Below are 23,630 nucleotides of genomic sequence, written 5' to 3' on the forward strand. Positions count from 1 at the left end.
TCTTGTTTTTATATTTTTATATATCAAAAAATTGATTAGCAAAACGAACGAACATTAATGATATGCATTCATTATTGTTTACAGTGCCGCCATGATGAAAATACAAATATTTTATTTAGCTCGAACACAGTTACAATAATGAAGAATTATGATAAATAACTTAAGTGTTTATCATATACCATGTATTTGTTAATTATAATTTGTCTAAATCATGTGCTGTAGTCAGTAAATGAGTGCAGTTCAAATTACAGGAGATATGGTACACAAGAAACTTTCTTAAGCCTTACATGTGTACTGTATACATGTTCCATAGTCCATACAAACATTTTTATAAAGACATGAAGAGTTGTCGTTGAGTCAATGACTGTTGAATTTCATTTAAATGAAACAGTCTATGATACAAATTTGTTGAACATGATGAGGGTAACACATACAAAACCTTACAAGAATCTGTTATTTGTGTATACAGTACCCCATATTTCATTTTTGATAACAAAAATAAATTCATGTACAAGGTCAAGGAAACTCCAGTGAAACAAGTATTGCTGAACAGTTGACCAAGAGAAATCAAAAACAATATTTAATGTTCCATGGTATTGTACATGTAAGTCATATGAGAACATTTCATACATAACTTGAAGTAAACTGCATGAATTATATGATTTGGAAATTAATCTAAACATTAACATATACATTTGTATGACCTTGTATATGACACAATTTTCAATTTTTTAAGAAGTTTATCGTGCTATTTTGTTTAACTTTTTTAATAGATCCATAGATACAAGCTGTTGACTTACATTGTATATCAGTAACTAAGGATAAGGAACTAGTTTTATCAGTCATCAGATTTCTTTTGTACAGTATGTTGTCATGAACATGTACAATTATACCATAGTCATCACAGTGTGATAAAAGTCTATCCATGTTGATTTTCAGTATCTCTTTCCAGATTAAAAGGAAATATGTTTTGATATTTTCCCGAAAATTTTGGATGCAGCCGTCATGTTCACCTACCAATGATACAAGTTACCAGACAAGTCATACATAACAGGAAGCTCTGTTCAAATGAAGTATGATAATAGATTGTGTAGGTATTTGAGGTTCTGTATACAATATTTTTATGCCTTTTTGAAAAAAAATTAATATTGATTTGGGGTGTTCCAAAGGTAGGAACCATCTCTTTTGCTAGGAAATGTTGGAAAAATGTGGAAAATTTTTGCAAAAATGAGGAAATTAATAGCTTGGACCCCCACTTTCAAAGTCTTTTGATTGTTCACTAGAAACTCTCATTAGTCAATTTATTTTAGAAATGTATTTGTATTATTTCATCCATGGCATATATATGACCGAAAAGAATTCATACATGTATAATTTAGATGATCTTCAATGCTGTTCAAACCCCTGCTTGCACTGTAATGAAAGCTGATATGAAGCTAAAGTTTGAAAATAAATATTTTCAAAATCATATTTCTTATGCAAATGTACAAGGTTTAAATGTGTTGTGCTTCAAAAGTAAAAGTCACTTTCATACATGTTTACAATAACAGCCATGTATACTTCTTGACAGTACCATCCTGGAATACAACCTAGAATCCCTTGCACTGCAAGCTGTCACTCTATCAACTGAGCTAAAAAATTACTTCATTGTTTTCTGTAGATTAGGTTGATTATGGTCTTTTGTAAATAGTTTTACTATATTTGTTTTTGGGCCTTTTTAAAGATTGCTGAATGGTATGTGGTTTGCCCGTTATTGATATCCATGTGGTGATTTCACTTGTAGAAGCTTAATCGTTACTTGCTTTTTTTTTTTGAATGACTATCTCATTGGCAAACATAAATGGTACATGTATTTAAGTTTTCTACTTATGACTAGTGAGTGCTAAGTCTTTCACTACTTCTCGAACAAGTAATTTTGTGTAACAACTATTTGGCTAAGCAACTGTTGATTCTGTGAGGTAGCACTATGAAACCGCCTCAAAATGTCATAATAGTAGAGTAGTATAAAGCAGGATCATTTCATACAGTAAAACATTCTTGTCCTGAAATGCAAGAAATAATTGCAATATGCGTTGAAACCACAACCAATCAATGAAAAAAAAACAAGTTCCATGGGAATATAGAATAAAATATAAACATTCACAGACATTAAACATTTTTAAAAAGAAGAATTTATTGTTGAATTTTGAGCTAATCATAATCGTGCCATGGACTTGCACCTATAATTTACATTGAATTGATCTGAATTCATGGTTTCCTTGTATAAACTTTACAAGACTGGTAAATTGTGATTTTTTTTTGTTCACAAGTTAAGAGAGATGTTGAGGTGAGGATAATCATACCATAAGCTCATGACGCACCTGTTTAATAGGACATCTTATCGAATGATAATTATTAGTCAACTGTGCTGGTAATACCTGTTAATTGATCAGAGGGGGTTGGCACACCTCCTTTTTACCAGAAAATTAGTCATTTTCATGTGTAAAATTGACAAAACATGGAAAATAATGTGTTAGCATCACCATCACTTTGGCTTGCACCCCTCTTCAAAGTGTCTGGAGCCGTCCCTGTTCACTAATCTGTAAATAGCTTTCATCATATTTTGCTTTAACCGTCTAGCATAAAACAAGTTGCCTGTTTTGAAACTATTTTAATATTCTCCATAAAAGCAATAAAGAAATATATATAAAAAAAAACAATACAATGCTTAGGTAGCAAACCATGTTGTACTCCAGCAATGCTAAAGGTTGTCTGGCAAGCTATTTTCTGACTTGGTGCCATCCTGGGGTATAGAGGAACGGAATTCCAACCTCTTACGTTGTAGGAGTAACTGATGGATCCAAGATTTTAGACAGGGCGCACAGTAAAAATTCTGCCGAGCGGAGCGAGGTGACACAAATTTTGAGGTTAAATTTTTGAAACATTATAGAGTGGGTGCAATGTAGGTATCTTTTGTGGTTAAATTAGCGAGAAATTTTAAGTTTCAACTTGAAACCGACTAAATCTACCCATGACAACCCATGCTTTGCAAATTTTAGGGGGGCGCACTCCCCCACCAGAATACGCATCCGAGTAACCATGTTGATTTTTATGAGTGGGGTCGGGGCTAGGATCACATTTGAAATAGAAAGGCAGGACAATGATATATGATTTTATATAAATACAAAGATGCAATAGGCGAAAAAAAGGTTCTGGTTTGAATATTACATAAAAAGATCCAGGACGCAAAATTTGACTATAAAGCCCCCGTTTTCCCATTACGATTCAAATGGATATAGAAATTGGTCATTTTTTACCTGGGAGGGGGGAACTGGTCATTTTGAAATCATATCAAATTTTCTTGACCCCCATGATATTTTCTTATCCCCCTTAAAAACATTTTTTTTAAATGTGATACCCCCTCTATTAAACATGCGTATGGAGTTTTCATATACATGTAACAACTCCTACATTATGCCAGAGCTTGCCGAAACTACGCAGAGTTTTTGTATCGCGCTAGAATTCTAACTAATAAACTTCTGAAACAGGGTTGTGTTGCTACAAGATTGAAGTCATCCCTATAGAAGTTTTATGTTATGGTCGTCATCATGAAATCGTGGATCGCTATGGTGTATCCATCTGCGCCATGAAAACTGAATTGTTCAACGTGTCATGGTTTTCTTTTCCTCTTTCGTCTACCCCGGACTTGACTTTTATGAGCAACTCGGTGGGTGTATCTAGAAAAGCAGAGGACGCTTACCCTACTGGCGCACCTGGTCCATGCTCCAAGTTTATAGTGGAGTCATAGTTGCTCATTTGCTTTTGTTAATTTGTATATTTGATTTTAACAAATTTCATGTTCTTTGTACGTCTGTTTTCCATGTCTGGCCTTTGTCCCTGGATAACATTCTTCTTATTACCGTTATAATCGTAGTTCCCTTCACTACTCTTTGAAGCAAAAACAGTTGAGATGTTAAAGAATACTTACAATAAAAAATTAAAGTCTTCAATACCCAAACTTGATACTTTGGAATAGTCTTATCAAAATCAAGCAGAATCAGACACAGCTCTTGAGATTCAAGATATTGGTAAGGAAATTGAATCGTCAGCAGATAAGTCGGACCAATTTGATTTAATAACTTAAATGTTTTAGGTCCTGATGGTTATGTTGATGTGTGAACTTGATTTTACCAGAGATCATGCATGTGACAATGAAATAAAATGTTAATGGTGGTAAAATATGTTTTAATTTGACTGGTGTAATGCTCTGCTTAACTACAAATTTGGACCCCCTTGAAATCCATGTGCAAAAAAATGACCCCCCCCTCTTTGAAGTTATAAAAAAACTGAACCCCCTTTTCCACTTACAGAAAAAAATGACCCCCTGGATATATGTACTTGCTTTGTTTAAATTTTCAAATAAATGTCTACGGTTTGAATATTATTTGTAAATTATTATATAAAGGATGCCAAATCTAGAGGTTTAACCTAAAAAAACAAAGCTGTTATGCACGTGGCTAATTACAATATTCGTTACGTTTCGGCTAAGTTTACAGCCAATGAAATGAACATCTCGTTAGCGAGAACACAGCGTTACTTTATATATTTATCGGGCATTTTTAAGGAACCCAAAGCTTTTGGTCTCAGTATCGTATTAATTTTCCCATAGACTTCTACAGTGAAGTGCATATTTTTAGGATTTAAAAAAAAAATATGTAAATTGATTCAATAAAACTTTCACTTATGTAGCATTTCTAAAGACATGTGAAAAAATAACTTCCCTCAAAGAAAATAGGGTGAGTCCACGAAGATCGGACAGAAAAGTAGTCTCGAGCTATAAATAGCCATTTTCCCTTTTTTCACTTTCGTTTTGCACTCACCAAACCAACCTTTTCAGTGGAACATTTTTATGATATCATGTTAGATTTTCTTTTAAAAAAGTTCTTCATCTTACAGTGTGATGTTTGCTCTATTTTATAAGTCATTGTTCATATCTTTTGACAAAATATTAGTTTGTAGAGAGGCAAAAAGAAAATGCACTATATTTTTATAGCATCCATGTTCGTACACCTGCTCAGGGATATGCAATACGATACTGGTACCTTTTCCGAGAGGAAATAATCGCCATTTTCTTGCGGCATATTTCTCTGTTTCCTTCCCCTTTCTCTATGATATCCCCTGATAAAAACAAACACAGGTACTGTTTACATTCTTATCAATTAAAGGTAACACAGGTACTGTTTACATTCTTATCAATTAAAGGTATTTTGATTTTATTATCTCTAGCCAGTGAACATTAAACATTATTTTATTGAAGTGGTGAAATTTATGCTGCCATTTTCTTTCGATCTTCTCACTTACCTACTAAAAAGTAGATGTTACAATTTTGCACTTGCCATTTTAATTTTATTTTATTATTTTGTTTTTGAAAGTCAGTGGCAGTAAAAATAATATTGGAAAACTGAAATTCCCATTTCATTTTTTTTCTCCAAGCTGGAAAAATCGGGTCGGCGGATCCGTAAACCACCAAATTAAAAAAAAACTATTGCAATAGATAAGCTGTTATGTCAATTCTGAAAAGGGGGAACTGGACCCTCCTAGGATATTCACAGTAGGATCCTGATCAATTAATAAAAAATAAAACAAATGTTTGAGGTTTGCGAAAGCTTTAATTGTTTACCATTAAATCTAATTGTTCTATTCATTTATTCAGATATTGGACAGGGGCGGATTCAGGCGAGGGCGTGGCGGGCGTGCGCCCCCTCTAACATTTGCACAGCATGGGTTGTCGGGTGTAGATTTAGGCGGTTTTAGGTTGACACTTGCTAATTTAACACAAAAAGATATTGCACCCACTCTAGGATAATATTTCAAAAATTTAACCTCAAAAGATGTTGCTCCGCTCCGCGAAATTTCAATTGTGCGCCCCTTAATCTAAAATCCTGGATCCGCCCCTGTTGGAGGCATTCGACTTTCCAGTGATTGAATATTACTCACAATTACATAGTAACCTTGGAAACTCCTAAGCACTGATACCTGGTCATTCAATACATCTATTGTCATGCTTGTGACCCCAAGTTTCTTAAAATCCCACATGATTACCCAAACCTTTACGTTTGGGTTGGCTGTACAATGCATATTTTGTAATTTTAGCATTAAAGACAATAACCCACGAAGTATATACCGCATCTCTTTTTTGAAAACGATTAATGCCAAAATTAGCGGGTACTGCTGATTTGGCTAGCTTGATGGAATATGTCTAGCGGAATCCTCTCTTGACTTTAGATGCTATCAAGTATCTCAGTTTACTCCCATTTTCTCTCATAATTCTGAATTGCTTTAAAAAGTCTGTAGTATTTTCTCGTCCATTAACATTCAATGATGAATTATAACTTTCCAAGTTCGTTCTGAAGTTTTTCATGTGCCCGTTGATTACTGTTAAAAGGTATGAAATGACCATGGTCCTATATGTCAGTTTACAATATATCAGGAAGTATAGCGCCATCATAACAACACACAAACAGGCTGTAATCTTTACACGCCCCGAATTGTCACGTGCTTTGTCCGAAACCAGCGTCCTTTCTAGATGAATACTTCTCTTCATTTTTATTTATTATGGCAGTCACTCAAGTTACTCTATGACGAAACGGAATAAAGTAAGATATTGTGCGTACCTGAAATAGTGATAGAAGTTTAAAATGATGCCTATAACTGAAGTCGTAAAATACGTGTGTAAAAATACATTTAGATAAGTACAGTAAACGAATAAAATATATAAAAAGTCTTATTTCATATTACTAACTCATCCTCTACCCGAAACTTCTTTTCACACAGTCCATGATTGGCATCTTAAAGTATGGAATAATGGAATTCCAACATCTTATGGTGTAGGAGTAGATTCTTGGCAAGGCAGAAAAAAACTTGGGGTATCTCAGAATCGACCAAGCTCCTGGCACACATTCGTGCTCCTCTTTGAAACTTATTACCCACTGGCCATTCATCGTCGAGAATTCCCTTTAAGTAGTCTAGTAAAACACGGCAATAAATTCATTACCTTGAAATATTTGATAAGTTCTGTAAATAGACAAGTTAATAAGGTTAGAATGACTTCTGAACGTCAGACCTGTTCGTGGCTTAAGCTTGAAATAGAACATGACAAGTGTCTACTTAAGAAAAAATTACGGAAACTCCATTGTTTTACCACGGGAGGGCCATTTACGTGGCACTGTTTTACCCCGAGCAATAGCGAGGACTTAAATAACGACATAAATGGCCAGCCCGTGGTAAAACAATAATAAAATGGAGTTTTCGTGATTTATTTCGATTCTAATAGGACTAGTTTTTTCATATTTTTGAACAGCCCTAGCGTATGAGTTGCACGAAATTTTTGTCATGTGTTTATCACTTTTTCACCATGGCTGTGGTCTAAAGAACTTCGAAGTACGCCATATTAGAATTATGGTCTTAGTAGCGACGTACATCTACCAAAAGGCCAAAAGGTTTAAAAAGTCTTTAAAATTCCATCAGCGTAAAATGGATGGATTCCGTCCCGTAACTCTCTTACCGAGGCAAAAAACTCTTTTTAATAACATCACATAATAAAAGTACTATTCACATACCTTTGTTTATAGTATCGAGCTTTCTGTGTTGTGAATCTAAATTAAACGAGGAATGTGTCTATTTGGACTGTGTAAACAATGCCATACTTGTAATATACTTAAAAGTATGGATTATTGTAAGTAACTTGTCCCCAGCCGTAATTATAAAACAAAATCCTTTCCGGTATAAAATGAAGGAACAGCACTGTGAACAATATTTGAACAGGATCCATATTTTGAATATCATTTCATTTGTTCAGCAAAATTGCTATTTGTGACTATAAACCGTACATAAATATAATGCATTGAATAGAACAACAGTACCCTCATTCTTTTTATCGGATATTTGCCGCTATGTGGCTGTCTCATTTTTCTTTACTGTTTTGTTTCCTAGATTTAACCCATTTCTCCAATTTTCTCTACGACTATGCACATGCGTGTAGGCTGCGCCATTTTCTGTCATGACATAAAGACAGACTCTGAACGTATCGATGTGTTACGAGAAGAGCAATGATTCATAACTGACGACTGTGTCGTGTTTTGTTTTGCAAATTGTTTTCACTATAAAGAATGTTTTTTTTTTATTTTCGAAGATAAAGAATCACTTGTTTCTATAGTATTTACGGCATATAGATATTCCAACGGGAAGTTTACAAACACCTTTATTTACACCACACATTTTGAATCCGGGAAGTTGAATAGGATTTAACGAGATGTTACACGCAGATAATACCTCCACTCAACCATTTACGGTAAAACATGAAGTAGATAAGCGAAGAGTTAATGTCATCATTCAAAAAAATAATACCGCAAATATTTAAACCATGCTCTCTCATAAGAGCTGAAAAATGTGTTCCGAAAATTTCCCCTACGCTTCACCTAAAACATTTGTATGCATCCGGTAGACGTAAAGTAGATAAACGATTAAGCTTGGAATGGGGGACAAAAAAGATAAATCATATACATGTACCTTAGCGCTCCTTTCAATAGAAGCAGAGAAATCTGTGACAGAGAAGTTTTACGGACGGACTGACGGACAAGGTTACTGAAATATAGCCCATACTTTAATGAGTTGGGATTAAAAAAATGTAAGCTCGATATTTGTTTCGGTTGACCTGGCGGTTTGTATCGCTTGAATGAAAAAAAAAAACAATATATGTTTGTGTAATATTTAGAAAAACTATCACGTAGGTTAAAATTTACTTCCGAACAATTTTTTTATATAAATATAAAATAATTCATACGAATAAATTTCTCGGTGAAGTCCATAGTTCCTCAGGACTGGCGTGATACTATTGTGACCCTTTATCTAAGGAGTCCCCTAGAACTAATTTGTCAAATTGCAGACCAGTCAGGGAAATATTCAAGACGCTACAACCTCACACATTGTAAGATATAGAATTTCATGTTGTCACCAGCATGGTTACCGAAGTTTCATTTCTTATATCATGCAACTCGTAGCTGAACCGAATCATCTGATAATAGACTGGGTACTGATTGTATTCGTCTCAACTTTGCCAAAGCTTTTGATATACCGTCCCTCATCATGGATCGAAGATGATGGCATTTGTGGCAATATTTTGAGATGGATCGTATCATTCTAAGCAACCGCCGTAGAATGTTGTTTATCAGGTGCTCGCTCATCCCATTGGAGTAAATAAACCTAGTCTAGTGGAGTACCGTAGGGTTCTATCTTGCCAATGGGACAAATTCTATTCTTGTTGTATGTTAATGATACGCACGACTGTGTTTAATACCTCTACTGCTAACCTATTTGCCGATGACCCTAAATGTAAACCCCGGAGATAGTTAAATTGGTACTTACCTACATGTACGCATCACACTTAAATATGAGACGAAATGATATAGCAAGCTGTAGCAATAATTATATGGATTTCAACGATCCATATATTACCTTTATTCAATACTCATACACGGAACAATGAACAAATAATAAAACGTATTATGGGACGTATTGTGTTGCATTTATTATCCATTGACGGGCGCGTAATATTTCTAAAAAAAGAATTCATGGTTTCATTTGCGCCACATGATTGCATTTCACTTGCGTTATCTTCCAAATGATGATGAAGATTGGGTTTTTTTACGGTCTTGACTATCCTTAAGGATCTCGCACGACCGCCCCTTACGGGCATTCTGTTAGTAATGCCGGTTAGTTGTAGAAGGTAGCGGAGCCCGGCCATCGGGATACCTGACCGAAGAACTCAGTCAGAGTATGTCCTACTAGCGGTTGGGCTGCTGTGTTGACGCTCTGGCCTACTCCCAGACCTCACGTGGGTCCGAGAGCGTTTCCAACTCTGTTTGGGGGTACGTCAACGTGTGGAGTGTTCCGAACGATTTGAGTGGTCCCCTATGTATATCCCAACTGATGACATGGTCCCAGCTACAGCCAAAAAAAAGTCAGTGAAAAAAATATATAGAACCTCATGGAAGGTATGTGGCCAGACGTATAAAGTTTTAACGATTTGTACTCATAAAAACTATAAGTCTCGGATGTAGAATAATGGATTATATAAAAGGTAGTTCCAGTCATATAAAGTTCCCTTGAGTGGAACGGACCTGTACAGTAGTAGGGTATGTAAGTCTCGTCACGTGACTCCGTGGTTTCGTAAGAATGGGTCCTAGTCTACCATTCAAATGTATGGAGATTCGTCATTAACATAGCATTGAGTTCAATATTAAAAGCGAAGTATCATTATTTTTGGGTAAAAATACTGTTTAAAAATTACAATTATCAAGTTCTAAGAGATAAAAATGTTTAGAATAGCATAAAATAGAAGATTTTGCATTGTGAAGCAGCGTTTGAATTTCCCGGAAGTACACACTAAAATGCATATCGGTCTTCGGATTTCAATACGTTCTACACCGGAAATTCCGCAAGGGAAACTGAAACTAGAACGAGACTTGCAATCCCTGTTGCCGGCTTATAGGGTTTGTAGGTCTTGTTCTAGTTTCAGTTTCCCTTCTGGAATTTCCGATGAAATTCAAAGACCGATCTGGATTTCAGTGTTTACTTCCGGGAAATCGAAACGCTGCATCACAATGAAAAATCTTCAGATCTACTTTCTGCTTTTCTTTAAAATTTTTTATCCTAGCGGCAACATTTTCTTTTTTAGACAAATAAGATCGTATCATATTAGTTAAAATAGCTAAATTATTTTAATATAGAGTACTTTTTATCAATGCTTTATGAAATTTTGGTATTTTTGTTCGCATAGAACAAGGAAAATATGTTCACAATGATCTATATACAACAAATCTGGACTTTTTTTTACATAGAAATTACCTTCTTTTCATATTTAGAGCAATAAGACGGTATCGCATAAGCAAGAAATACTCTTTTTTCTTAAATTTGAGTATATTTTACCCCAATTTTATGAAATTTCAATTTTTTCATACTTCCAGTCCAGTCAAAATGTTTGCGCAATGTACCATGTATAATAAAAATTGCCACTTTTCATATCAACAATGCAACATTTTCTTTTTTAGACAAATAAGATGGTATCCCATTAGTTAAAATAGCTATATAACTTCATATATACAAAATTATTTTTAAAAAAGAGCGCTTTTTACAAATACTTTATGAAATTTTTGTATTTTTGTTCTCCTGGAACAAAGAAAATGTGTTCCCTACTATCCATATACAACAAATATGTACATTTTTCATATGAAAATTACTTTCTTTTCGTATTCAGAGCAATTTGATGGTATTGCATCAGTCAAAAACACTCTATTATCTAAAAATTGAGTATATTTTGCCCCAATTTTATGAAATTTCAGTATTTTCATACTCAGAGACTAATGACAATGTTTCCGCAATGTACGATGTATACCGAAAATTAACTGATTTCATTTAAAAATATTTATAGACATTTAGATATTGTGTATATGGAATGTGTTTATTAAAGCATAATATATGGCTAGCCAAAGTGGACAAAAATCAATATTTTGTAATATTAGAAATTCATTTTTTTAATATTAGAAAAGATTTTTTGATATTAGAAATTCAATTTGTAATATTAAAAATCATTTTCTAATATTAAAAATTCATTTTCTAATATTATAAATTCCTGATTCAGTAATATTATAAAATATCACAAATTTTGTAATATTAGAAAATGAATTTGTTATATTCGAAAATATATTTGTAATATTAGAAAATCAGTCACATTTTTCAATATTACAAAATGATTTTCTAATATTAAAAAATCGTAACTGAATACGACAAATCCATTTTCTAATATTAGAAAATCAATTTCTTATATAAAAAATCGTTTTAATGTTAGAAATTCAATTGAATTTTTAATATTAAAAAAGTTTTTTTGTAATAAAAGAAATCTAATTTGTAATATAAGAAAATGAATTTGTAATATTAAAAAAGATCATTTTATAATATTAGAAAAACACTTATTTTCTAATATTACAAATTCATTTTCTAATATTAGAAAATCAATTTTTAACTTTCAAAAATAGTTTTTTAATATTAGAAATTCAATTGAATTTTTAATATTTAAAAAATGATTTTGTAATATTAAAAAAGTGTTTTGTGATATAAGAAATCCAATTTGTAATATTAGAAAATGAATTTTTAATATTAAAAAAATCATTTTTTAATATTGGAAAATGCTCATTTTTTTACACTTTAGCTTGTCATAATAATACACATTAATGTAAAATTACATGTAGGATGTTAGCAATCAACAAAATACGACGAACATATACATTGCATCATGAATTATTATTAGTTTCGTTTTGCAAGTTAAATTTCGAAATATACCAATTACTCATGAGAAGAATATTTCCGGCGGGCACGATCATTTCATTATCGTGCTTCGTGCAACGTGTTTTTGTGAGGCTTTCGTGTATCGTGCGCTTCGTGTGCGTGTTTCGTGGGATCGTGTTTTGTGTTTCATGTGCGTGGGATTGGGAACGTTACACGTTTCAAGAGGGGTATCATTGCAATATTAATAGACAGTGCTATAATTCATCATCACCCATATGCTCATCCTCCCAAGTCAGGGTTTTGAGTCCACCCTCGCTCCCTCAAACCCCTGACATCACTCATTCATATAGGGTATGTTAGTCTCGTCATGTGACCCCGTGATTTCACGAGAATGGGTCCTAGTCTACCATTCAAAAGCATGGAGATTTGTCATTTAGAGAGCTTTGAGTTCAGTGTTAAGGGCAAACATCTTTCTGTGTAAAAAATCCCGATAAAAATGACAAATAAATATTTCTACATAATAAATGTAGTAAGAAAAAAAACATAAACTAGAAGATTTTGCATTGTTATACAGAGTTTCGAGTACCCAGAAGTAAACAATAATATACAAATCGGTCTTCGGTTTTCAATACGTCCTACATCGGAAATTCCAGTAAAGAAAATGAAACTGGGAGACTTACATACCCTATTAAGCGGGTATCGTCCAGCCAATTCTGATTGGTTGTTTCTCCGGGTGAGAAGCACCGATCAAAATCGATTTAACATAAAATGTCTGTGGAAAGGTAAACAATAATACGAGGTAATGGACGCTCCGATATAGTAACTGAAAGTTGTATGATTTCACAAATAATGCAATATGAGCCAAAATGATAACTGTAGATTCTGTTTAGAGTCTTTACTAAAGAAAATGACATTATGTGTAGCCACTTTGTAAGTTATATCGAAGAGTTTCTATTACGAGTGATTTGATTGGATTTTGGATCCGGGTTAAATTGAAGTAACTCACTAGATCGAACTCCGGAGCGTTGGTCTCTTCCACGCCGGCACTACTTTTGCCATTCCAGGAGGAACGCCAACGGTTCGGAACTGGATCTGCTTTGGAGTTTGTCACTAGATGGCGCTGGACGATACCCGCTAAATATGAATGAGTGATGTCAGGGATTTGAGGGAGCTAGGATGGACTCAAAAAACCCTGGGAAATATGTGAGGATGCCATATGCTATGGCGAGCCAAAGTGGACAAAAATCAATATTTTGTAATATTAGAAAATGAATTTTTAATATTACAAAATAATTTTTTAAAATTAGTAAAGATTTTTTAATATTAGAAATTCATTTTGTAATGTTAGAAATTCATTTTGTAATATTAAAAATTCATTTTCTAATATTACAAATTCCTGATTTAGTAATATTATAAAACATCACACATTTTGTAATATTAGAAAATCACATTGCAATATTGCACAATCAGTCACATTTTTAATATTACAAAATGATTTTCTAATATAAAAATCGTAATTGAATACAACGAATTTATTTTCTAATATTAAAAAAAAAAATTTTAATGTTAGAAATTTAATTGAATTTTTAATATTAAAAAATGATTTTTTTTAATAATAAAAAAGTCTTTTGTGATATAAGAAATCTAATTTGTAATATTAGAAAATGAATTTGTAATATTAAAAAATCGTTTTTTAATGTTAGAAAATACTCATTTTTGTCCACTTTGGCTTGCAATAAAAGACGAAAGGAAAACTATGACACGTTGAGCAAATCAGTTTTCATGGTGTATGTGGATACACCGTAACGAGCCACGAGTTCATGATAACGACCATAAAACTTCTGTAGTGATGACTTCAATCTTGTAGCAGCTTACCCTATTCCAGAGGCCTTATTGTTGCGGCAAGCTCTGGCATAAGTATGGGTATCAGCTATGAATTCAGCCTCGTAAGAGCGAAGAAATTGGTCAACAAGTAGAGGAGCACAATTTGTTCCCACTGGAATGCCGACCGTTTGTTTAAAAATGCATCCACCACACTTGACAAATATCTTGTCGATAAAAAATTTCAGCATTTTGAAAATCTTCGGTATATTTGGAATGTGATTTGGAATGTGTATTTTACAAAGTATGAGGAATCTCCACCAAGAACTACATATTTGTATCTAGGTATTTGATATCGTCTTTTTTGGAGAAACAACGATTTAAAATGTTTTGAGTTGGGATTTTAAATGAATATGGGGAATAGGAGCATAAAGAGTTGCTGAAAAATCATAGACTTTAATGCTATTGTATCCTGAAAATAAACTTGAATTGAAGGTTTTCAGAGGATCTTTCGATTTTTTCAGGATGCACATTGAGTCAATACCACTACGAGAGTAACAAGTGTTGTGGTAGGACTGGAGACCGTCTTTGACAGTTGTGAGTATAGAAGTTAAAAGTTTCAAAAGAGGTTTGGTGGTACATTTTGCAGATCCAGCTATGAAACGTTGTTTGTATGGATTCTTGTTGAGTTAAGGAATCCAGTACATAGACGGTAGATGACAATCATCATCTATGGTAGATAGATTAAAATAATATAGCACCGATTTATGGTTTTCTAGTATAGTCTCTTCTTTGAAGAGTGTGGTAGCAGTTTAGGTCTTATTTTCTACGTCTACCTCTGGTAATAAACATTAGATGTAATAAGTTTTGCAGACAAAAACAATGTTGATTTGGGCTTTGTCTGCTTGTACAACAACATATTTGTCACGTATAATAGACAATGTTTTTGCTACATCAGGGTCTTTGAAAACTGATGTAGCATTGACACTCATTGACCTACTTAAAACTTTCATACGATTCAAAATTAAAGACCTCGCTGTCTTCTTGTTCTTGTTTTATTCATTTATCCACTGAGAATGAAATCCAAAGTTTGTCTCGACTCCATAGAACTTCTATATATTTGTAATACTCAAAGAAAGATAACTCCAATTGATCAAAAAAAATTAGGGTTATTTGCATCTTGAAAGTTATTATCTTGAAACTGTCAAGGGACGGACGAACGGACATGCAACTTTTCGGAGAGTATCATACTGGCATTAATAACAGAATCCTCGTAAGGGGCGGTCGTGCGAGATGCGTAAGGATAGTCAAGACCGTAAAAACCCCAAACATCATCACTGAGGAAAACCGCCCGTGCGAGAACCGAAGGGGTAGTCAAGGACGTTAATAATCCCTTTAGTAGTATTGAAGAAAAAATATTTTTGGCAATATAACTGAACTTAACTGCAGTATTTATAATTCATAAAATGGTGATGTGTTTTAACTTCCAAACATTTTGGGTCACTTTTGAAGGAGTAATCAATGGAAACAAGATTCGAGTCGAAATCACAAGCATATAATCCAAAGACAATGACTAAACAGAGAAAACAGACACACTCAACAAAAAACAGAAATTAACCAAAATAATACGCAAATAGTAACTAAAGTAAATGATGACCTAAAAACTGGGAGGAGCAGATGCAGAATTTTAACTTTTGTTCATCAGTGATATTTTATACCCATTTATCAAGCGGTAAAGACTAAGACAGACCAGAGGCGGATCCAGACACTTTAAAAAGGAGGGTGCCAGCCAGGGTTCCTCAGAAAAACGGGGTGCTAGGACATTATTTGCCATTTTTTTTGTCAATTTTACACATGAAAATGACAAATTTTCCAATAAAAAGAGGGGTACCAACCTCCTGCACCCCCCTGGATCCACCACTTTCAGAATACACTTACAAACACGTAGAAAATATAGTTCGTGGAGAAAATAAATGTCATGGTCAAGAGAAAACTTGGCCTTTAAAAAGAATTTTGACCTTGGAGATTGAAATCTTGTTTTTAAATTCTGTGTTCTACAGCACTTACGAATATTAATGAAATGCCCCCTTGACATTATAAATTTCTACTTTCTAGATAAATACCAAGATTACCAATTTTTCTCTTAAACCAAAACACAGGGGCTTGCTCCCACTATCAAATGTGCAGCCGGACTAGTTATATACCAGTTGGGCTGCATATTTGATATATTAGTCGGGCTGCACATTTGATTGTGGGAGCAAAATATCACAATATTTTCTTGTGTAAGGACAGTTAAAGTATACAGTTTTATATGTGTTTTCATGGGTGCATTTTTTTGTACTGTTTGATATTGAAAGTTGCATAAAATCGAAAAAGTGACTATTTCTGGAAACCATTGTACCTATAAGAAGTTTTTGTACAACATAAATGCAATGAAGTTTAGAAGGCCTTCAGAAGATTCTGTGATGATGTCCTTGCAGGCACAAACCTGGGATACAAAAAGCAAACAATTTTTTCAAGAAATTTTTATCAAATTTTACCCCCCCCCCCACACAAAAAAATATCTTGTCAGGCTTTCTCCAGCCTTTAATTCTATTTATTACCTGCTTACCTGAAATTCTGGGCCCCAGCCATGAGCTATCATTTCATCACATGCCAAAATATGATTTAAAACAAATGTAGAAGACAATAAGGAAATTATCATTCACATATAATACTTGATGCACATGATTGCTATTAAATTACTTCCGGAAGAAACAATTCAATCTAATTAGGTACCAGTCCATCTGAAAATCAGACAGTGTCTATGGTAGAGGTGATTCACGGTTTAGAAACACCCACTGAAAAACCATGATTGTTCAGTTAACATATGCTATATTTTGACTTAACAATAGTTCTTTGTGTATTCAGATATGCACTTTTGAGAAAATCATACATTCATCTCCCACTAAAATTAACCATATCAAACCAAATCAACAAAAGTAACTCCTGCAATGAGCCAATTTCACACACAATCTACATATTTTTTTTCTAAAAATTGCAATAACCAAATGAAAATCTAAGACTGATTAAGTGACCAGTAACTGTTTCTGAACAAAAAATAGAAGTGAACTTGGGAGGGTTTTGACATGCATGAATCACCTCCTGTCTGATTTTTATAAAGACTTCTACTTAAAAAGTAGAAGAGTATTGTTAAATCCTGCATGCAGTTGCTGAATGAAACAATTGATAGGTCTAATTTTGATTAGATTGAGAAATAATTATTCTTACTTTTGGGTGTCTTGAAAATGACAGGGTTTCTCAAGGCAATATATTTCATTCACCAAATTTAATATGTTCTATAGCACCAGAGGCCATTTTCATGCTTATCAGCATAATAACACAATGAAAATAAGATGATGAAAGGCCAAGTTGAGGTAAAGAAAATTAAAGATAATGGATTTTCAATTTGAGTAATAGTTTGGAAAAGAACATTTTAAAACAAATCTTTATTTGGCCTTTAAAACTTTGCATCAATCATGCTGTGTTGATGTCGTAAAGAAACTATCCATGTAGAAACTAGACAACTCATATGATATTTGCAACACTGAGTAAATTTATGCCCCCCGCCCCATGTTTTTTGTTCCGATGGAATGTTAAACTCGTCAAGATGTCACAGAGAACAGGAATTTTCTGTATCAAAAGGGGAAGACTTGGATAATATATTCAAAGTTCCTTGTCACATATAAATAAACTAAATTATGAAAAAATCAAAGAGTTGTTTCTAAATAATTAATTTCATTATTGCCATTACCAACTTTCATTTTTCAGAGTACTGTAATGGATAAAAATTATTGGGAATGAAATTTGCATACATGTACCATGAACTAATCTGGGTCTTAACTCTTCAGTCAGGGGTAGATCTAGAGATATTGAAAAGGGTGGGTTAAAGAAAAAAGGGATTCTACGTTAACCAGTTTTTGTTCACCTTTCTTCAAATTTTGTACAAAATTAATCCAAATTTCCATACAAAATAGTGGTTCTATCTCAAAGGCCCCCCAGATCTGCCATTGCTGTTACATGTGAGTTGACTGTGAATCAGACATTCACATTTATGATAACTTGTATATAACAACAGATGTAGAACAAAATCACATACTACAAAAACAAGTGTACAGTACAGAAAGAGACATACCATGAGTGATCGATCACCAGCATAATGGTACACCACTCTGAGAGTGGTAGCCAATACATTATAATTTCTTAAGGTTTCTTACAAATTCTTTTTAGGAGTTGTTGGGTATAAAAATGGGGTTACCACTCACAGAGTGGTGTACAACTATGTCAGTGATCAGTCAATGCATGTCTCTTCCTCTACCGCACATTTACATAAGATAAAGATATTCAAAATATAATCTCTATTAATATACATGATTTTTTTTTTTAATCCAGCACCACAACTCTGATCTGAACATTCATTTTTTTAAGTCTGCATGCTTTTTCTTTAGGTGTTATCTTGCAGTGCTTCTGAAGATTCTTTAAGTCTTCTGATAGATTTAGAAACTTCCGAACCAAGTTCTTCTAATTTTTTATATTGTTGGTCAAGTTGTTTAGGAGCACTTTCTAATTTAGTTTGTAATTTGAGGAACTTAAGAGCTTGTCTATAAGCTTCCTCGTGTGGTTGTGGAGTTTCACTGTCAATATCTGATGGCTCTAAGTATGATTCTTCCATTGAAATTGTCTTTTCAAAATCTCCTGGAATTAAAAAAAAATTGATTTAATCAATAAAAAACATAAAATATTGAATTTCTATTAACACTTTTTGTAATAATTGTACTATGTACATCTTGTGTTATTTACCATTTAAATGAGTTGCCCATTTCCTGCCAAGTGCTCCATGCAATAAAACATAACACAAATTATTTGGTTATATGTGGTAAAGAATTGATTATGACAGTTACAGATCAAACTAATAACTGTATCCTGGAAATGCCCTACATTGTTTTTGGCTTCAGTCCATGTGAGTCTTACTGATGTTACATGAGACTCAAAAAGTCAGGAACTATTTGGAAATGGATAGAATAAAAACATATATAAGTGTACAACCATGTACATGTAACAATAAACATAAAAAGAGCAACAGTTGCAGATCAAGAAATTTTGAAATGAGGAACTGCTTCAATGATTTCCAGTTTTTTTCTGTACCATCAATTAAACTAGCATTAAGAGCCTTCTTGGATCTGCCTATGAGAAAGAAAGAAGTTCATTTTAAACCAACATGTTAAATATTCTTGAATTATTTCATGGCGGATATTAAGAAAATCAGAAAGAACATATAAAGGGCAATGTACACCTCTAGTATTATAAAATTGTGCAATGTACATTGTACATACAGAATACTTAGCAAAGGCTGACTCTCTCTTACTAAGGGGACAACCATTTAATTCTGAGGGGCTGACAAATTTTGTGGGATCCGTATAATTACATATGTACATGTATGTTTGAAATTTTGCGGTTCAGAAAATGATTTTTCAACCACATTGGGGCAAGATTAACTATTTCCATTTCACTGTATGAAGTATCTGAATTGAGGCTAGAAAATCAATTTATCTTCTAGGAGGTGTACAATTAAGCCAAAATATTTATTGTCAACAAAAACTGCCATCATCCACTCAGAGAAATGAAAATAATTCAGAATCTCTTTGGCCCAAGTCGATCTGTCCCCTGGTTTTTCTGTCCCCAAGTTGATCCTTCCCTCTAATAATTAAATTGTATAAATTTGTGTGCATAAAATTTAGTGTCATAAACCCAAACTTGCTTTTTTTACAGCCAATTTTAATTATGACTACGATCATTACTTTCAAGGTAGGTATTTAAATTAAAAAAAACTATATAAGGTTTTCTATATTTATTTATAGATAGAGACATGGTTTTGCGGCAGGCTGTTTAATTTACACATGCACATGAAATTTGATTAAAACCAAGTAAATGGATAACAGTTAACCTTTAATGATAAAAAATAAACTTAAATTGACTAATTACTTTTCATTTTGTAATGTAATAATCATGTTATTACTATAAACTGTACTCATACTAAAAATATTTTATGGACTACAATCTATTCATTTTTTAATTTGTAAACTTTAAGAAAAGACATATAGAAAAGGATAAGATAATTTATTTTCAATATTTATATTTAATCGTTTAATTGTATGAATTCCTAATGCATAATGCATCAAGTTTATGATTGGGGACGGATCCACTTAGGGACAGATCTACTGGGGACAGATCCACTAGGGTATGGATCGACATGAAATCGAAAGATAGATAGATAGAATTCTAGTCACTTTGGCACCTGGTCAAATCGACACCTGCTTAAATTGACACCAGATATACATGTAGTCACTTCTGCACCTGGTCAAATCAGCACATGTTTTTCATTGCTCTTATATGATTGATTAAAAGTACAAATCTATGTTATAACAATTTTGTTAATATATGCAAAAATGACTGAAAATTAAAGAAATTGGGAAGTCATATTTTTATCTTCTTCTCTGAATCCACTTAGTCCATAAAACCTAATTTAGCAGGAATAATGTCATAAACATTTAAAAGTAAAATTAATTTGACATGATCACAAGTCATTGTAAGAAGTATAATGTTCACTGCACTGTTAGTCCATAGATACAGAAGAATTATACAAAACACAGCACTATAAACATAAAAACTATAGACAAGGCAAAAAAAAAACATTGCACAAATTTGTTTAAGGCATATTACTTCAATAATCATAAGTCATCACAATTCATCACAAGTCCAAACTGTTCACTTTGCTGTGGGCCCATAGATAAAGACACACTCCCTTAAGAGATGACTGGCACTGATTCTTCTCTTGACATTGCCATTCCAATGGACACTTTACCCTGGGTTTGTCTGCTCTTCTTACGTCAAAACATCAATTACTTCCAAATATACTGAGGAAGATGTTTACAAAAGGCTGGAATTTTTAATCGACAATATATTTGTCCAGTGTGGTGGACATGTTTTTCAACAAACGGTCCTTTACTTGCTGACCTATTCCTTCACTCTTATGAGGCTGACTTTATAGCTGATCTGATCAGAAAGAAAGAATGTCGTTTGGCTAGATCCTTCAATCTCAGTTTCCGCTATATAGATGACATATTATCTTTAAACAATCCTAATTTCGGGGATTTGATACATCGCATCTACCCAAAAGAACTTGAGATAAAGGATACTACATACACTGTGAAGTCAGCCTCATATCTTGACCTACACTTGGAAATCGATGGTAAAGGAAAACTATTGACCAAACTTTATGACAAACGTGATGACTTTTTATTCAGAATTGTCAACTTTCCTTTCATCTGTGGCAACATCCCTTTGGCTCCTGCGTATGGAGTGTTCATATCACAACTCATACGCTATGCCAGAGCTTGCCGAAACTACACAGACTTTTTATATCGCGCTAGAACTCTAACAAATAGGCTTCTGGAACAGGGTTATGTTGCTACAAAATTGAAGTCATCACTACAGAAGTTTTATGGTCGTCATCATGAACTCGTGGATCGTTATGGTGTATCCATCAGCACCATGAAAACTGATTTATTCAACGGGACATGGTTTTCCTTCTTCATTTGTCTACCCCGGACTTGACTTTTCATGAGCAACTCGGCAGGTGTTTCTAGAAAAGCAGAGGACGCTTACCCTACCGGTGCACCTGGTCCATGCTCCCAGTTTTTAGTGGAGTCCGAGTTGCTCATTTATTTTTGTTACTTTGTATGTATGATTTTAGTTACTTTATGTTCTTTGTTGTGTATGTCTGTTTTCCATGTCTGGCCTTTGTCCTTGGATTACATTCTTTTGATTACCGCTATAACCTTGGTTCCCTTGATTACTCTTAAAGATTAATTATATTTCATTTTATTCTTTTGTGCATATTTCAGATGATTTATTTGTCTAAAAAATCAATTTTTTATTAAAAATACGAAAATTTGATTTAAAATATATGACATCAAATATTTCATAAAGTAGATGCCGATTTAACTTGTACACGATAGAAAGAAAGATAGAGAGATAGATGGATTCCGATTAAACATCATAATTACATTTTATGGTTTGATTTTTTTTAGGATGGTAACAAAATGAATTAAAATAAGAAGAAGGGTAATCAAAATACCTGAGTTAGAAACGCTGAATGACGAAAACACCACGTCATCCCTTGGAGCCCGATCAACATCTTCAATGATTTCTTCAAAAGTCGGTGGCTTTGGTCTTTCTGGAAGGACTTTTGTTTTATGCATCATTCACCGCCACGTTTTAACATAAAATTTACGGCAAATCTATTTATTTTCCACAAATATGAGTACCTGTCAAAAAACAACTGGGAAAAAAATGACAGGGGAGTGAAACTGCCTTTTTTGTCCAAATAGGTCACTTCGTCCATGAGTCATTGTTTTACTCGTCACCTAATATCAACCATTCAGTGGCGGACCCAGCAAAAAAGCGGGGATGGTCCCAAATAGCCGTCAGTTGGCTTGATTTTTTTTATATCCCCGATTCATTGCAAAAGTGTTTTTGAGTAACCTATAAACCAACCTCGTGAAAGCAAGTTTTGATCTACACATTTAACAGCAGACGACGGGGTTTATAACTACTTTTCCTTCATATTTTTTGGGGGCATTTTTTGTGTTTGCTTAAGGAATAACTGATGTCATTTCATTTTAAATAATTTTCATCACACCAAGACAACAAGAAATTTCATAGGTATAATTGCATTTACACAACCAGTCGCGTACACACATTGCAGATTAAAAACTCACTACAAAGATGAAGTTGCACTACACATAACATCTGTTGATTACTATGGCAAGCCAAAGTGGACAAAAAAAATAAGTATTTTCTAACATTAAAACATGGTTTTTAAGATTACAAATTCATTTTTTAATATTACAAATTACATTTCTAATATTACAAAACTCTTTTTTAATATTAAAAAATCGATTGAATTTCTAATATCAAAAAACGATTTTTTAATATTAGAAATTGATTTTCTAATATTAGAAAATGGACTTCTTTTATTCAATTACGATTTTTTATATTAGAAAATCATTTTGTAATATTAAAAATGTGACTGATTTTGCAATATTGCAAAGTGATTTTCTAATATTACAAATTCATTTTCTAATATTACATATTCAGTTTGTAATATTACAAAATGTCTGATGTTTTATAATATTACTAAATCAGGAATTTGTAATATTAGAAAATGATTTTTTAATATTACAAAATGAATTTCTAATATTAAAAAATCTTTTCTAATATTAAAAAAAAATGGTTTTGTAATATTAGATATTCATTTTCTAATATTACAAAATATTGATTTTTGTCCACTTTGGCTTGCCATAGATTACTCTCTTTATCAGTGTGATAATTTATAATTTATGATATCAGATAGTTGTACTGACAAAACCTGTGTCAAAGATCAAAAA

General features: G+C 33.1%; 1 protein-coding gene across 2 annotated transcripts; it reads right to left on the reverse strand.

The window, feature by feature from the left end:
* Positions 1-2,635: 2,635 nt before the first annotated feature.
* LOC148611960 (UPF0449 protein C19orf25 homolog) lies at positions 2,636-22,559 on the reverse strand. 2 transcript variants are annotated; one of them, XR_015924290.1, is made up of 3 exons: positions 22,319-22,558; positions 16,754-18,876; positions 2,636-6,653 (listed from the first exon to the last, which is right to left on the reverse strand). XR_015924290.1 is itself a non-coding variant. In XM_088593006.1 (2 exons), the coding sequence occupies exons 1-2, from the start codon at positions 22,443-22,445 to the stop codon at positions 18,626-18,628; spliced, it is 378 nt and encodes a 125-aa protein (XP_088449132.1). In that variant the 5' UTR covers positions 22,446-22,559; the 3' UTR covers positions 17,454-18,625. The 2 variants fall into 2 exon arrangements, 1 of the variants encoding a protein (XP_088449132.1); XM_088593006.1 differs by lacking the exon at positions 2,636-6,653 and having other exon boundaries at positions 17,454-18,876; positions 22,319-22,559.
* Between the last annotated feature and the right edge of the window lie 1,071 nt (positions 22,560-23,630).

Source organism: Perna viridis, chromosome 7, assembly GCF_037379345.1.
Source record: "Perna viridis isolate PV_CMFRI_1.1 ecotype Kerala chromosome 7, ASM3737934v1, whole genome shotgun sequence".
Taxonomy (NCBI): domain Eukaryota; kingdom Metazoa; phylum Mollusca; class Bivalvia; order Mytilida; family Mytilidae; genus Perna; species Perna viridis.